This window comes from Gavialis gangeticus, unplaced genomic scaffold (assembly GCF_001723915.1).
Source record: "Gavialis gangeticus isolate Ggan-Ray unplaced genomic scaffold, GavGan_comp1, whole genome shotgun sequence".
Lineage (NCBI taxonomy): Eukaryota > Metazoa > Chordata > Crocodylia > Gavialidae > Gavialis > Gavialis gangeticus.
Window position 1 is genome coordinate 63,932,754 of NW_017729032.1, and position 15,474 is coordinate 63,948,227.

Consider the following 15,474-nt stretch of genomic DNA (forward strand, 5'->3'; position numbering starts at 1 on the left):
GGCGACACCTGCATCCATTGCCTTTGTGACCTGATCATAAAAGGCAATCAGGTTGGTCTGACATGACCTGCCCCTAATGAAACCATGCTGGTTGCCCCTGAACATCATCCCTGAAGCCGGCCCATCACAGATGTGCTCCTTGAGGATCTTCTCAAAGAGTTTCCCAAGAATAGAGGTAAGACTGATGGGCCTATAGTCCTCTCTCTTCCCTAGTGCCCACTCTAGTTGGTCCAGGACTGCACTACATGCTACATCCATTCTAGCTGGGCCAACAGCCATGTTGCATGTGGTGCCCGCCCCAGACTGACTGGATTCAGCATGCAAGGGGAACAGTCCCAGACTGGGCCTGTTTGGGTGCTGTGTACAGCATAGATACCAGACTGGCCGGGACAAATGCCGTTGGGGATGTGCATGTTAGGCCTTGCCCAGCACGTGCTGCATTTGGGTCAACTTAAGACCCATGGCCAACACTGTGGTCCAGTCAAGAACTCAACAGGTTGAATCTAGTTGGCGAGCTGCATCTTTGATACCACTGCTATTAGGAGTGCACGAATAAAGATTTTTTTTGGCCCATACCAATCACTGATTATTAACCAGCCATATCGGCAAACACCAATTCGATAGCTGATATACAGCCCAGCAACTTGGAGAGCAACTCCCTGCCAGTAAGTCTGTGGGGTGGGAAGGGGCACGGGGGAGGGAAGGGACATGGTAGGTGGCGTGCAGATTAAGGCCTTCATGGTGAGGGAGGGAGGGAGGTGAGGAGTGGGGCAGGGGCAGGCCCTGCCCAACCAGGGCAGTGAAGGCAACCCCAGGAGTAGGGCAGCTCATTCCGGGGGTACAGGTGTAAGGGGAAGGGGGGCAGTTTCCTGCTGTTGTGCGCACCCCTGGATTTGTGTGCGGGGTGAGGACAGGCTGCCCACTGTGGGCTCAGGGCCTGGGACTGTGCCAACCTCTTCCCAGCAAGGGGGCTGGGTGGGGTCTGTGCTCAGGGTAAGCAGTGGCACCGGGAGGGATGGATACAGGGAATTTTGGGGTGGCTCTAGCCTACCCCATAGCTCCCCCTCCCAGGCTTGCTCCTGCTGGGCAGTGCCTGCTGCTGCTCTACTCCCTCCCTCACTGTGGGGGCCTCAATCTGTCCCCCCTCCACACCCCTTACCTCCCACAAACTTACCAGCCAGATGCTGCCCTCCAGGCTGCCTGGCTGCATTCCTGGCCACGTGCACGCTGCAGCTGAGCACATGCACACATCATCTATCAGTGACATTACTAGCCAAAACAAAGTTAACTGCCAACGTTAATTTTCCTGTGATGGGTGCCGGTCCAATACAGACCGATACACCGATGCACCTCTAACTGCTATACACACACCTGTCCACCTCCAACAGCAGGTAGCTGAAGTACAGCATACCTTTCAGAGCTATTTCTACTGCTTTTTTCCTGTAAGTGAAAGCCCCCCCCCCCTTTTTTTTTCTTTCAGTTTGAGGATTTCCCTTAATGAATCACCCCTAATGAATCACCTCCCATAGGACATAAGGAGTGAGCATAACTATCACCCCTTTCACACATGGAAAACCAAGGCAAAGAAAGCTGAAGTGACACATCCAGGAAGACAACCCAAGTCTCCTGATGACTTGTGCCAGGGCATTTGCCAGCCTCCTGGCCAGTGTTCTGCTCCTTTTGCCTTAGGGGTTTTAAAAATAGTTCTCCCACCAACCAAAAGATTGATGCAATGTATTTAAGAGGTTGGACTAGATGACATCCTGAGGTCCCTTCCAACCCTAATTTTCTACGATTCCATGTGCTTGTTAAAACACTGCATTTTGCTAACTGAGAAACAGTAATCTAAAGAAGCAGACCACATTTTCCGAGTCTCAGAACGGGACCCACTGCTCTTCTCCTGTAACTGCCGAACTGCCTCTGAGCTCCAGTCTCAGCTGAGCGCACCAGGGGAGTAACACAGAGAGCTGCTGGAAGCAGCATCACCCTACTACTACACCCTCCTACTCCCCTGCTGCAGGTCCTAAAAAAAGGACAAACCAGCCTGACTGGATGTCAAGGACAGGTGCTGAAACCAGGATTGTCCTGGCAGGATCAGGCACCCTAACTATAAACCACTGATCGCTCCCGTATCCTTCTCCGGGCCTGCTTCGCGGCACAGCCAAGGCTGTGACAGTGCACAGGGCAGGCACCTGACAACGCTCAGCAAAGGAACCCGACTCTGCTTCAGCGGCAAGACATCTGCATTTCAGTCCTGGGATCTCTCCCTGGAGCAGCAGCCACAAGGCGCCTCATGGACTTGCATCCACCAGCAGCTCTGGAGCCCAAGCAGAGACAACGACACAACAGACCTTCCTCGACACAGCGGACCTTCCTCGGTGCCCAGAGCAGCCGGCAACGCCCCTGCCACTTGGTTTCGCTTCCTCTCAAGCTAATGGGCTGGGCTTAGCTCTGCATGCCTGGCTGCTCCAGGCAGCAGGCTTCCCTGCTCCCCAGGGTGCTGTGGACAGCAGGATTGGACGCCTCACAGCTAGTAGGGCAACTGGATGTGCCCTGCAAGTGATGCACCCGCACCCACCGGGAGCAGGGCAGGCATGGGAGGGCTGGGGGGCCTGGCACCCACACGTGCCTTGGCCCCCTGGCTCGTGTCTGCAGCCCTAGGGATGCTCTGGAGGAGCAGGCCCCCGGGGCCAGGGAGGGCCTTAGACTAGTGTAAGGCTTGCACTGAAGGGCCGAGCCAGCCCCTCCCCCACCCAGGCCCGCGAGGCAGGGGCGCATCGCCGCGAGGGGGCCGCACTCCCGCACGAGGCGCCCCAACAGGAGCGCTGGGCGGGAAGCACCACCTTCACTCCTCCCCCCCCTTCCGCAATGGTACTTACTGCGGGGCGGACGAAACCATTCACTCCCCGCGCTTCCGTCCAGACAGGACACGGGACTACCAACCGCCGCTCCCAAGCGGCGAGCAAGGGGCGCGGAGACACGGAAGTGGGCGTGCTCAAGGGGGGCAGAGCTCGTCCGCAGGCGCCGCGCATGCGCCAGCTATCTGAGCGTGCTCCGTAGGTGCTATGGAAGCCGCGGGCTCTGCATCGTGGCCCCGCCCGCTGCCAGGCCCCGCTGCCTTCGGCGGCCGGGCTGGGTGGGCTGAGCCGCTTCCCCTGACCCTCGTGGGTGAGGGGCCAAGGGCGGGGCGCTGCTGCTCCCGGACTGGGCCGGGCCGGGTCGGGCCGTGCGGTCTGGGCTCCGGGCCCTCCAGCCTGGGTTGCTCGCTCCCGCCCCGACACGGGCACACACTGAGGGCCCCGCTAGGTAGTGTGTCAGTGTATCCTCTAATGCGTGCAGTTGCCTGGTGCAGAAGGTCGTGTGGTGTGGAGGACCTGCTTTGGTTTAATAAACTAAATGCCCTCAGACATGCCTAGCGTAACACGGTGCTGAGGGAGTCGCCTCACTTCAAAGCTCATGAGCCCTCAAGGCACTGTGAGCTCCTAGCTAGCAGCCCCCCTGCCCCGCGCTGGCACAGGTACACTAGGCATGTGCCTGGGGCCCCTGAGTTTGGAGGCTGGTCCTCCACTCCACCACGGCAGCTCAAACGGCTCCATTTGCCTCCCTTCCCTTCCCCTCTACCAGCCTCAAGGCAGCTGCACTAGAGTGGGGAGGGGGATCTTGACTGGGCCAGGGCCCACTGCACAGTTAATCTAGCGCTGCCCACTGGCAACATGCTGAAGGACTGCAAGGCACTGGGAAGATTGCCCAGGACCTCTGAAGGGCATGAAGCAGCATGGACCCAAAGCCTGAGCCCATCCCAGGTGGTGGGACCAGCACAGCAATGGCTGCACCAGCCCAGCTCAATGTGTCCCCATTCAAGGATCATGATCATCTTCCTGATCCCTCTTAAACTTTTCCTTCTGCAGGCATTAGCAACCTGCTCTTTGTTTTCATGGGCTTGATGTTCCACCAGTCAAGCTAGCCCCCGCTCTGCCATGCATGCTGCTCCTGGGAATGAAATTCCTGACCCGCAGCCCTGCAGATTGGTTTTTAACTCATTCCAATTAAGTCCTATTTGTTTTGTATTTAATCTTAAACTGAAAAATGCAGCCCTTGGCCCCTACTCATAAGTAAAGCTTATCATTTATTTTTAAAGAGGGGAAATGTATTGTTTGGTAGGTGGGGATGCACCCCTTTTCAGAATTCTAGATCCAGCCATGAGTGTGCCTCTGCAGACTCAAAGACCCAGATATGACTCTCAGTCCCCTTACTCTGCTTGTGAGTTCATTGATGCTCTATCTATCTCCTGAAACAGTCTATTAAAGGGACGTTAGGTCTAGATTCTAGAAGTTCCAGTGCCACTTCAAGATCCCGTTGCTGTATAGATTTGCTGTAGTTAATCAAGCAGGCAAGAGACTTCCAAGACTGCAGTGGAGAAGTCAATACTGAATAAAGGTTTGATACTGGCAAGAAGAACTTGTACTTTTGCCTCATTTCGTATGTGGAAGCAGGGTGCCAAAATGGTCTTGGTCGAGCCCTAGGGCAGGAGCTCAGGATGAAGCCTGTTGTCCTTTTGTAAAGAGAAATTTAGGAAGGCCTCAGAGAACCAGCCTTCCAATTCTCACTTGGTAGAAGAAATAGACTGCAAAGCAGCAGCCCTCACTGGTACTGAGCCTGGCTCCAACCCTGGCACAAGGGGAACAGGCAGAGATCACTCTGGAATAGTCCTTGGCAATGAGGGGATTTTTCTGCACATGCAAAACCTCAACTCAGGGTGCTTTGAAAAGCACCTGGCGCTGTGACACATGCAGTTGTATAAATGGCGAAATGCATGCCAGCACATAGAAAACAGCAGCAGTGTGCTTTTGAACTACAACACCTTGGAGGTGCTTCGCTTCAAAAACACACCACCACCATTTTCTGTGTGCTGGAGTGCATTTCACCACTTATACAACTGCATGTGGCACAGTATGGCACATGTTAGCTCGCATGCGGATCGGACTCAGTCATGTTCGCTCCAAAGCAGTAGATCTCTGGTGTGTCACGGGACAGAAAGGTATGTGTATAAATGCCTGAGATGTCCACAGTTGGCCCCATTGGCACTTTCCAGGGAAAAGATGTCTTCCTCCTCACCATCACTAGGACATGCTATTTTGCTAGAGCCATTCCTTATAAGCTTACTGAGCAATGCAGGTTAGTGGCCTAACATCCTCTACAGAAGCCAGCCTTTGGCTCTCAGGACTTGCATTTGCTTAACCAACAATCTATCAGCTACTAATACGGATATTGTTGTGCTCCTTCTGAAGCTCTTGGGGTTTGCTTTCCAAAAGCCTTTAAGACCCTGTGCTCCCTCTCCAGCAATCTGCCTGGCTATACCACAGGTGCTGGAGTATCAGGAAGAGAGGAAACAGGAGACAGCCACTAGAAACAACAGCATGCAGTTTCGCCTCTCAAATACTACTCCTCCTGCTTGCCAAATGAAGTAATTACTTTGGCACTAATATTGTTGCTAGTTTTAAAGCTTTTCAGGAGCCTTGCTGCAGAATGTGACTTTTGCCCAAGCAGATCTAAGTATTTGTGATCCTGGTATTTCCTTGGCTGAGCATGACTTTTCCTGTATAGCCAAGCCCACTAAGGATCTAATGCAGTGATTTTCAACTAGGGTGCCATGACATCCGTTCAAAGGTGTTGCAGGATGCCATACAATATTAGCATTGTTAGGTGGGCAAACACCTACACAAATTCACAAGATAAACCCAAATATTTCCAATAGGAATCCAAAGTGTCAAAAACCACCTGTTGTGGGCTTTTTGAGTTCTCATCAACCAAAGAATTGCTATATTACTTTTCTGTAGTTGAGAAAAAAATGTGAATGTTTAGAGCTGACATTTTTCAAGGGGTTAATTTGTGTCTGATGAGGGTACCTGGAGTCTAGAAAGGTTGAGAACCACCAATCTAAAACCTTAGTGTGTGAATACAGAACTTTGGCAGCAAGGGAACAGCAATTAGCACTGCCACTGCTGCTTTGTTGCCAAAATTTTGGATCCTTGGGGATCCCTGCAGGCCAAATGACATGTCTTTGCTGGCCAGATCTGGCCTGCAGGCCAGAGGTTGAGCACTCCTGACATAGGTTATAGGGGCCACCACAAAGTTCTCCCTGGGTTTAATACTCCCTTGTTTATAGGTGGAAGATTCTGACATGTCCACCAGCTGATAAATTCCACAAACTGTTTGATATCTCGGTCTTCTAGGTGGCAGCAATCTGTATCATGAGCTCTAGAAACACCTTAAAATTGTCTGTGTGAAGAAGAAAGGGGATCTTCAACTTATCCTAGGTTTGAATGATTTAAAAAAAAGTGTTATCTATCTCTGCAGCTGATAGAAACCCATGTGCGCTTATCTAGAGGAGGCACAGAACTTGTGCAGCCCTGAAAGATGGCTGGTCAAAGGTAGATTGGTCTTCCAAGCTTGAAGAGCAGTGCATACCTGCAATGGGATCCACACAGATGAGCACCCCTCTAAAAATCACAGTTACTATAGCACAAGTAGTTGTTCTAGCTCTGGAAACTAGGGCCTATTTTCTGTAATGAGAAATAGGATTGTTGCTTGCTGAACCAGTAGTGACATTTTCATAGAGTTGTGCTTCCTACTGTCATTTGGAGACCTAGTAAGTAACACCAAAAATAAAATGTCACTTTTGTGCTTAATATTTGAAATGCTATTCCCTTCTGTTCTTCCTACCCAGAGGTGAGCTAGATATGCCAAGTTATTTCCCACCTTGTTTCTCCTTTGCATAGACTTCTATACCAATACTAGGTTGGTAGAAAGAGGGCAAGTAAATGTGACCCGCCAGCTGTCTTACACTGGAGGATAGGATCCTGTAATCTGTCCCCAAAGGGCAGAGAGATTTTCAGAACACCAGGGATGAACTGAGAATATCTAATGCCTAGTGATTTATATCAGGATGGTAACCCTCAGCTAAGATATGCATGGGGATGCTGTATCACTGACATGGGTGCTGTCAAACATTCTGGAGAGGGACAAAATCAAGAAGAAACAGACAGGCTCCTAGTTGACATCCACCCTACTTGGCAGTGCCCTGATGGTACTCAAAACTCAGTTGTTGTTTCTTATTCACCTATAGTTGTTTGATAACATAGCACATAATACCTACTGGAAATGATAATTTCCATAACCCTATCTGACTGTTCCCCTGCATTTCAGGAGACATCTCCAGATTTCCCTTGCATTCTGCCTCTGGTGTGTGTACAGGTTTCCCTTGATTTATGCGGGTTCAATTTTTGTGAATTCGCTCTTATGCGATGACCCTTTTTATACCTGAACTTCATTATATGTGAGGTAAATTTGCTGTTATGCGATCAGCTTAGGCGTGCTCCCCCCCCCCCAAGCAGGTAAGTCTGTGAGTTTGTGAAGGGAAGGGAAGGGGCTGTGGAGCCGGGGCCTCACCGCAGCCCCTGCTGTGGCTGCTCTGGGAGTTGCTGATGCCAGCGGTTTGCAGCTGCTGAAAGGATGTCATGAAAGGATGTCATGGCACCCTAGTTGAAAATCACTGCATTAGATCCTTAGTGGGCTGGGCTGCACTGTGCCCCAAACCCCTGGAGCTCAGCTTCCCCTGGGGCACCGTGCCCTGAACCCCCTGGTGCAGCATAGCCCAGTGGCTGCAAATAGGCAGCATCCATGGCTCCCAAGGCTGCAGCAGGGGCGGGCAGCCACCTGCAGAAGAATGAGAGCAGGGTGGGGTCGGTGGCAGCACCAGGCTCTTCCCAGCACTCGGGGTAGGCCGTGGCACTGGGAAGGTGGCTGCTGCCACCCCAAAATTTGCCATAACCCTCCCAGCATTGCTGCTGAGCACTGGAAAGAGCCTGGTGCCGCCGCCAGCCCCAGCCTGCTCTCAACCCGCTCCAGGCTGCTGCCCACCTCTGCTGCAGCCTTGGGAGTGGTGGATGCCGCCTGTTTGCAGCCGCTGGGCTACACCACACTGAGGGGTTTGGGGCACAGTGCAGCCCAGTGGCTGCAGGGAGCTGACATCGGCTGCTTCCGGGGCTGCTGAAGCAGGGGCTGCGGTGAATGGGGAGAAGTGGGGTGAGTGAGGCTGCTGTCCACCCTGAGCACCACAAAGAGTCCAGTGCAGCCCCAGGAGTGGCAGATGCCGCCTGCTTCCAGCCACTGGGCTGCACTGTGCCCCTTTCCCTGCCCCTTCCCTAGCCCCAGCCTCACTCCCTCACCACTGTGTGAACATATCCGTTTCACTGTAAACTGGGTTCACTTTATGCAAATAAAATTTATGCACCATTTCCTGGGAACGCATTTACTGCATAAACAGAGGGAAACCTATGTATGTTGAAGAGGTCCTGGTTATCCTAAGTAGACTCCATCTACTTGAGGTTCTTGTCAAGGTTAGAGGTTGTTTGGGTGCCTTTGAGGCTACCCAGGATGTGCTGGGGTTTAGTGGGGGCCTCCTTGACAAACATACTGATATGCTCCTCATCACAGGAATAGGTACCATGATCATTACCAGAAGTGTTATTGTTGTCACTGGTATTCTTGTAAGTTATCACACTGCCAAAGTTCACTGCTTTGCTGCAATACAGTAATGCATCACAGAAATATTTCTCCCTCCTTAATTTGTTTTGCAAGTTGCTTGCATATCTTGGGACTGGGATGTCTGTTGACAAGGTGGAACTGAATACATTTCTTCCCACAGAGGCCAGGAAAATCCAGCAGTTTCCAACAGGTCCATGCGGAGGTATGGGACACAGCTACTATAATGGATATGTGACAGCAGCTCTGTGAAATAACCACAGGCTGGAATTTCAATAGGAGACGAGGTTCTTTCAATAAATCCAATATCTTTTATTAGCCCAACTCAGATAGTCGGAAATATTCTTCTTAGCAAGCTTTAGGGCACAAACACCCTTCATCAGGCTGAGGCAGAGTCTGGAGATGGTCTGTGCTCTTCCTGGATGGAACAGTAAAGGAGCCAGAGACCAGTACAGTACATATGCAAGAAAGACAGTCAGTTAAAATGTAAATTAAGGTGGTCAGTAGGAGAGAGAGAGGTGGGGGGAGGGGGAATGTATGTTACTATAGTCACTGGATGAGAGACAGGAAGGTAGGTGGAAAAGGGAATGAGAATAGCTAGTAAAAAGTGGAGGGTTGACCCAGGGAGTCAGATGCTAGGCAGGTTATAATGAATCATAAATCCAATATCTATATTTAGTCCACAATTTTTTGTATCCAGTAGATTGATGAAGTTCATAGGCTTATCTGTGAAAGGTATTTTGTAAATTCCCTTTGAGGATTTCAATGGAGCACTTCTGGCAGCACGCTTGTATTTAAACAGGAACATGACATCCAGTCAAGACAGGGAAGACAGCTGAGGAGGATTTAAATTGTTCTCTTTTACAAAGGTGGCTGGTAGCCTCCATCTGAGATCAGTCTGGTTGTTTACAGTTCCAGCATCAATCATAATCATAAACTCACCATTGTCCTTTGAACCAGTTTGTAAACTCTTCAAAGAACAGACTCTCTTTGTATTTGTACAGGGCCTAGCACAATGAATTTCTAGTCTTGGGATCACTAATGCGAGGTCCTAAAATGGGCCAAAATCTTCTTAATAAAATTGTGTGAGAGTCAGCACCTCTAATTATCACATAAATATCAGGGATTACTAACAGGAGTTAAAAAATAAATAAACCAGAAGATAGGCCAAATAAAAGGATTTAATTAGAACTATCTGGGAACCTAGCACCTGCATCTTGCAATTATTTAACTTCTGGAGTAAATAATATTATTAACTCTCCTACCCCAATTCCCAGAAGCCAGGGAAGATGGCCGACTTCACCTGCCAGGTCATCAAAAGAAACCACAAAGACAAGTCCAGGGTGCCCTAGACAGAAACTCAGGCTATATCATAGGAGTGTAGAATTTGAATCCAAATCACTAATCTACTTTTTAAAAGGTTGTCATTTTAAATAACTCCTAAAATAAAAGCAAGTGGGCGTTTCTAATACAAGACAATTTATTAATATTAGGGTCTTATATTTACATTTTCTCTTTGTACACTCATACAGGTGAGTTTTTCAGTGCCAGCATACAAAAACAATGCTTCTCTGATCATTTATTTTTTCCTGTGTGTGCACACAGTATATGCTGCTAACAGTGGTTTGCCATTCTGGAGTTAATTAGAATAACCTATATAGTACTTCCTAAGGTTCTTGTTACATGCAGTCAGACAGATGTATAATGAGATGACAACAAAGCTAGTTTCTCCTCTCATCAAGCTATGACTATCACAGACACATTCTCTAAAGACTATTCCATTCATTCCCAAAGGCTCCTTTTTCCAAAACATGTTAAAAAAAAATGTAGATGTGGTAGAAGCAATTTGATTTAATGTGCTTCATATGTTCTACCTTATGCCACCTATTTGTATTCTTCATACCACAGGCAGGAAGCAGAACCACCTTTTTGCTGCTGTATGGCAGACATACTGCACGACATCCTCTTTTAAAACAACCTAGTAGAAATCAGGGCAACCTTTAGTCTCCATTCGTAGTAATGCGAGGTAAGATTTTCTTTTATAGGAGTCTTAAAATCATCACCAAATACAGTCTTAAGAGGATAGAATTTGTAACATCTTATGATAGAAAAACTCCCTTTCAAATTGAAAGGAATTTTTTTTAAGTACCAGATAAGAAATTCTATTCTGGGGAAGTGTGTCTTTATAAAAAATGCCTTTTGTTAAAGGATTTTTTGTTCAATTTTTCTTGATGGGTAGACATTTTCATATGCTCTTTTTTTGTATCTCCTAAAACTGTTCAGCACTTTATTCGTCCCTTTGAGATTTGACTTTACTGGCTTCTCTGTTTATAAAATATTTAATTGTTGCATCTTTTAAAGAGATGCATCTAGCTTCAAATGTAGACACAATGATTTCCCATTGTCTCTCTCCCTCTTTCATGAGCAATGCATCCACTATGTGCTTGTTCAGTATAATCTTAGGGGCAGTACCCATTTCTATAATTGTTAAAGGATGTAAAGGTGTTTCTGTTTACAGCTGATTTTTCAGTTATAAAAATCCACCAGACAGAGCATGGAACTTTTCAAGGCACTTTTTCTCTAAAAGGGGCATGACTGTAGCATCTAGGACATGTTGGTGTCACTTGGTATCATCTTAATTATTTATCTCTTAATTTTGGTCTCCAAAATTATTTGTCTTTTAAAAATTGCCACTTTTTTTTATAAACTTAAAAAAAAATCCAAATTCCCAAAAACAGTAGCAAAGAGCCTATAGCAACTGAGATTCCTCAGCTTCTCGTGCACCTGGGGCACTGTTGGATGGGTAGGTCACAGCTATGCTGAGTAGCCTTGGATTGAGGCATATAACTGAACTGATTAACAGAAATTCAGTCAGAACTATTCTGCTGTCTACAGGAAAGTGCAGACCCACCTTATCTACACTTATCCCTCCTAAGAGAACACAACATTTAGTAAATCATCTTTAGATGATTTACAAATGGTCAAACATATGGACACGTTCCTCCCCTCCATCCAATTATAAATATATAACTGGCTGGAGCTGCTAGATCCACCTTGTTCTTACAGCTTTGTAAGAACAGTACCATGTTCTCTCTAGCTGCTCCCCCAGGCCCAACATACTTAAGGGACTCTCCATTTCAGTTTTCCCTGTCTCTATAGAGAAGAAAAGCCAGCCAGCAAGTCCCTCACCTTCTTATGATGTATGCCAGGTACTCAATGATTGGGCCCCGAGAGCAAGATGAATAGGATGGGGCCAGATGACAGGCTGGATTAGATCCTGCCACACACTGGGATTAGAGTGCCATGCCACCTCTGCCTGGCCCTATGTGCTGGGATCAGAGTCCCAAGCCATTTCTGCCCACTCCCATGTACCAGGATCAAGGCTCCAAGGCCCCGTGCTCCCTCCACTTGGCCCCACGTGCTCAGATCAGGGTCCTGTGCTACCTCCACCCTGGCCCTCCATGCTGGGATCAGGGCTCCAGACCTTTGCATACCACCACCACCAGGCCCCTCCACTGGGATCATGCCCCGTGCTGCCCTCCATGCACAGGGGTATGGCTGTGGAGTTACCCACAAGCCTGTGGTGAGGCCTATAGGCTCAACAATCCCGTGCCAGGGACCAGATCTAGCCTGTGGGCTGCAGGTTGAGCACCCCTGGTCTCTGGCTACTAAAATTCATTGGCTTGAATAGATAAAAGAGGAGACATTCTTTATAAATGGCATGGCATTTAAAACAATCGCATCCAGCCAGTTCTTAAATCAGGATGTGAAGGGGGTTAGGCTGGGCTATATAGTGGATAATTAAGGTTACATGAGGTTGAGCCTTTGTGACTTACGAGTTCACAAAAAACAAACAAACAAAAAACCCCAGGTTCCTGTGGTACAGCCATCTGGACACCCCCTGAGCACTCTCTCAAGTTGGCTTTCCTGTTTCCCTTTTTTTTTTTTTTTTTATTATTTATAAATAGCTGACAGACAGTACTAGCATTTTTCTTTTTAAGACTTGGGGAGCAAATCATAACTTCATGCCCAAAATAGGTTTCAGCACTTTGACCATTGCCTCATGTAGTGCATGTTCCCCCACATCCCTTTGGAAAGGCAAAATAGAAAATAGTATTTAATGGAGCTGCTTCTCAGCACAAACACAAGCCATATGCTTGTGAGCCAAGTAGGCAAGAGCTGCTAGCCTTCCAGTTTCCACAGCAGCCACATGGCATGGAGCTAACTTATATCTAAGTAAGCATAAGCTCAAATGTAACCTGGGCTTCAGATGGTGAAGGAGGGGTTGGAAAATATCTAACTCACTATAAGGTTCTGTTGGAGGAAAGGGGAAATGTAATCCAAGCACAGAAGATCTGGAAAATACTCCAACTATTAATAGAAAAAGAAAATGAATTACACATATAAACACTTGCTGGGAGGTAAGAAGCAAAGGGTGAGAGAACTGCAGCGAAAGGGTTTGGAGTAGATTCACTGAATTTAGGCTGGAGTGGACCTCGGAAGATTATCAGGTCCAGCCCCCCTGCACCGAGGAGAAAAGACAACTGGTGTCAAGTGACCCCAGCAAGGTGACCGTCCAGTCTCCTCTTCAAGATTTCCAGGGTAGGCGATTGCACCACCTCTGGAGGTAACTTATTCCACAGTGTGGACACCCTACCTGTGAAGAAGTTTTTCCTAATGTTGACCCTAAAATGGTCTTCCAGGAGTTTGTGACCGTTGCTCCTGGTTTTCCCCAAGCGTGCCCTGGTGAACAGTTGCTCATCGAGCCCTTGATGTATGCCCCTGATATAGCAGTAAGCTGCTACCAAGTCCCCTCTCAGCCTTCTTTTCTTCAGGCTGAAGTCCCAGGTCCCTCAGCCTCGTATGGCATGCTGTGCAAGTCTCTGATCATACAGGTGGCCCTTCTCTGGACTCTCTCAAGCTTTCCCACATCCTTGCTGAAGTGCAGCACCCAGAACTGGACACAGTACTCCATCTACGGTTTCACCAATGCCAAGTAGAACAGAAGAATCGCCTCCTTGCTTTTGTTGGAGATGAATCGATTGATGCACGCCAGAGTATTATTTGCCCTCCTGGCTGCAGTGTCACACTGCCAGCTCATGTTCATACTATGGTCAATTATTACCCCCAGGTCTCTTTCATTTGTAGTGCTGGTTAGATTGGCACTGCCAAGCCTGTAGGTGTGTAGGAGATTGTTCATCCCCAGGTGGAGCACTTAATATTTCGCAATGTTAAACCTCATCTGGTTCTGATCCCCCCAACTTGCTAGCTTGTCTAGGTCCACCAGTATCTGCAGCCTATCTTCAAGCGTGATCATGCTTCCCTATAACTTGGTGTCATGAATATTGGGATGAGTGGCAGAGGAAGGAAGGGGGATTATGGTGGGGCTGACTAAGGACAGGTGGCAAAGCTCCAATAATGGGCAGTGTGGAATACAAGGAGGGGGTGATGTGGAAGTAGACTGACATGTTGAATACAGAGGATTAGGGGCTGTGGCACCTATTAACCTGCATTTTTCCTCTTCCATGTATCATGGAGTGCCTTCCAGGGGTGTCGGAGACCAGACAAAGCTGTGGTGGTCTGGAGCAAAGTGTCCCTCAAAGCCAGCCCAGACATGACTTCTAGAGCACAGGGGGAGCCCAAGCCACTTTCCATTTTATGCCCATGGCCTTTTCATCTCACACCTTCTCTGGTGCTTTGTTACCCTGACTTAAGGAACTAGCATCAAGATCTGTGACTGAGAGAGACTTTATCTCTTGCTGGAAAGATCCAGCACAACCTGACTTTTCAAGCAGCAAGCTGACCGCTTTGCTTCAACAAAGGCATTTACTGGGGCAAAGACCAACCAGCTAGAGATTTTCTGCCTAGGAAAGGCTACAATGAGGAAGCCTCTGCCTATTTAGGCTGATCAAAGCCCTAATGCAACAGTAGCATGGACATGTGCCATCGCCCTTCCTGGCTGTGCAACAGGCACAGGGCATTTTCATCTGGAGGCAGTAACACCTAGTTGTAAAGCACTGAGGTAAGTTGAGGCAGCACCAACAGTGCTTCTCAACCAGGAACCCCTGCATTTCAGAAGTGGTGAAGGGGTGCTTTGGCTCCAAAAAAAGTTGCAAACCACTGCTCTGTGTACAGACTAATGAGGTAAACCAAATCATGGAACATTATAACAACATGAACACAGACAACACAGAACTAGTACAATGAAACATAATCCATCACACTATTTAAATGCTGGGTTCTGTAGGGACCCCTCTTGCCCCAATGTGTCAGAAGCTGGGGTGACCCTGCAAGACAGAGGCATGGCCAACTACCAGGCCAGAAGCATGACTAAGGAGGCCTCACTGAAGCAAAGGCAAGTAGAACACAGTTGAGGTACATGGCCTAGTTCAACATACAGCTTGAGCTACAGAATTAAGGAAGCATGCAACCACCCAATACACTGCTGATTGCACTGTGTAAGTAACCATACTGAGTGCCAGACAGCAAGGGACTACATTTAATGTATTAACGGGCTTCTAGAATAGCTTAACAGAAGGATATCAAGCAGATTATGAGCTGGAAATGGTGTTAGGTAGTGGGGGGAGGGAACTGTTATGACAGTGGCGGGGAAGCAACCTTTTTAGCTAGCATGCCACATATTAGCCCCACATTCTCCCTGAGTGCCACCCTGATGTCCTTCTCCTGCAAAATCTGCTACTCTTTTCTGCTGTATCTGACACTGTGCTGCCTGTCCCCTCTCCAATCTGCTGCGTGCCACACACAAAGGCTGCCTGTGCCTCTTGTGTCATGCTTGTAGGGATATTAATGGAGGAGGTTAGAGAAGAAGAGGCATGCACCAGACTCTCAGGTGTTAAAATTGCTGTAACCACAGTGTAATAAAACTGTTCAGATTTCATAGTTTCATAGTTTCTAGGGTCGGAAGGGACC

The 15,474-nt window shown here is 48.4% G+C and overlaps 1 protein-coding gene across 1 annotated transcript in view; it reads right to left on the minus strand.

Annotated features, from left to right (window-relative positions):
• Positions 1–15,474, minus strand: part of LOC109302245 (histone-lysine N-methyltransferase SETDB2-like) — a 94,215-nt gene that overhangs the window by 30,932 nt on the left and 47,809 nt on the right. The window contains exon 12 of the mRNA XM_019523808.1: positions 2,880–3,161. Coding sequence (XP_019379353.1) covers positions 2,880–3,161 — 282 coding nt within the window. The remainder of the gene's footprint in view (positions 1–2,879; positions 3,162–15,474) is intronic.